General features: G+C 36.3%; 1 protein-coding gene across 1 annotated transcript in view; it reads left to right on the top strand.

The window, feature by feature from the left end:
* Window positions 1–1612, top strand: part of SNX2 (sorting nexin 2) — a 102654-nt gene that overhangs the window by 46136 nt on the left and 54906 nt on the right. Inside the window, exon 6 of the mRNA XM_006871642.1 lies at window positions 570–711. Coding sequence (XP_006871704.1) covers window positions 570–711 — 142 coding nt within the window. The remainder of the gene's footprint in view (window positions 1–569; window positions 712–1612) is intronic.

The raw sequence follows: 1612 nt of genomic DNA, 5'->3' as shown, positions 1-1612 counted from the left end.
TATTATAAGTAATGTATAGGTGATTAAAGAATATGTTGTTGTTAAGTTCCTTCTAGTCAGTTCTGACTCAGAGCGACCCTGTATAAGGTTTCCGCGGAGCAGCTGATGGGTTTGAACTGCTAATCTTGTGGTTTGCAGTACAGTGCTGATCCTACAACGCCACACCAAACTCTATATTGTCATTTTATTTAAAAGATTTGATCATGTGTGGATTTTTGTATCTGCTGTGGTCCTGGAACAAGTCCTCTGTGGACACCAAGGGATAGTTGTGTAGGACTAAAGCTCAGAGGATGTATATCAGTAAGAGAGAAAAATTTAAGAATCATTACCATATATAAAAGCGGAGTGGATGAGATAAGTCAAGAATAGAATAAAACAACTATTTTATATCTTTTTAAGAAAAAAATCTATATCAATATTTTGTTGTTGCTGTTAGAAATCTATATATACTACATTAGTTACCTTGCATTCTTTTGCAAAGTAGACTATTGTGTGTTCTCAGTTAGTTATGACATTAACTTCTAAATAATAGCTTAATAAAATTTGAATTCCCTCCTTTTTACTTGCAGACTTCCCTTTCTATGTTCAGTAAGAGTGAATTTTCAGTTAAAAGAAGATTCAGTGACTTTCTTGGCTTGCATAGCAAATTAGCAAGCAAGTATTTACATGTTGGCTATATTGTGCCACCAGCTCCAGAAAAGAGTATAGTAGGTAAGCATGAATCTAAAAAAAAAAAATTAAGTTGTTAATGTTACTCTGTTTTCACCATTTAGACTTGTTGATTCTGTAATTGTTCATTATCATAGCATTTGGTAGTCTTAAGAGAGATACAGAATTGAAATATTCCATATATGATAGTCATTCATTGAAGAATATATAGCTGATAGTCATATTTTGATATATATAATATAAAAACCCACTGCCATTGAGTTGATTTAACTCATAGCAACCTTATTGGACAGAGTACAGTTGTTTCTTAGGGTTTCTGAGATTGTAAATGCTTAGGGAAGCAGACAGCCTCATCTTTTTCCTGTAGATCAGCTGGTGATTCTGGACTGTTAACCTTGTAGTTATTACCCCAACACAAAGAGCATGACCATCGAGTCAGTTTTGATTTATAGCGACCTTACAGTGATGTTAAATTGTTGTTGTTAAGTGCCATCGAGTCGGGTCGACCCATAGCGGCCCTGTATAGGATTTCCGAGGAGCAGCTGGTGAGATTGAACCGCCAACCTTGCAGTTCATACGGCTTTGTAGTCTGGCGCATTAACCCACAGCGCCGCACCAGGACTCCACAGTGATGGTAAATACTGGATCAGAATTTGCCAACTTGAAAACAATTGTAAACCCTTACTTTTTGGGATCATTATTAGTTGTTGTTGTTAAGTATCATGGAGTTCAGATTCATAGTGCCCCTGCTGCACAGGGTTTCCGAGGCTGTAAATCTTTACGGGAGCAGAAAGCCTCATTTTTTCCCCACGGAATGACTGGTAGTTTTAAACTGCTGACCTTGAGGTTAGTAGCCCGATTTGTAAAGTACTGTCTTAATGAATACTTTTTTTTTTTTAGTTTTTATTGTGAATTGAATGAAAGTTTACAGGGCAGATCATCA

The sequence above is a fragment of the Chrysochloris asiatica genome, unplaced genomic scaffold, assembly GCF_000296735.1.
Source record: "Chrysochloris asiatica unplaced genomic scaffold, ChrAsi1.0 scaffold00171, whole genome shotgun sequence".
Classification (NCBI taxonomy): domain Eukaryota; kingdom Metazoa; phylum Chordata; class Mammalia; order Afrosoricida; family Chrysochloridae; genus Chrysochloris; species Chrysochloris asiatica.
This window is presented reverse-complemented; position numbering and strand designations above follow the sequence as displayed.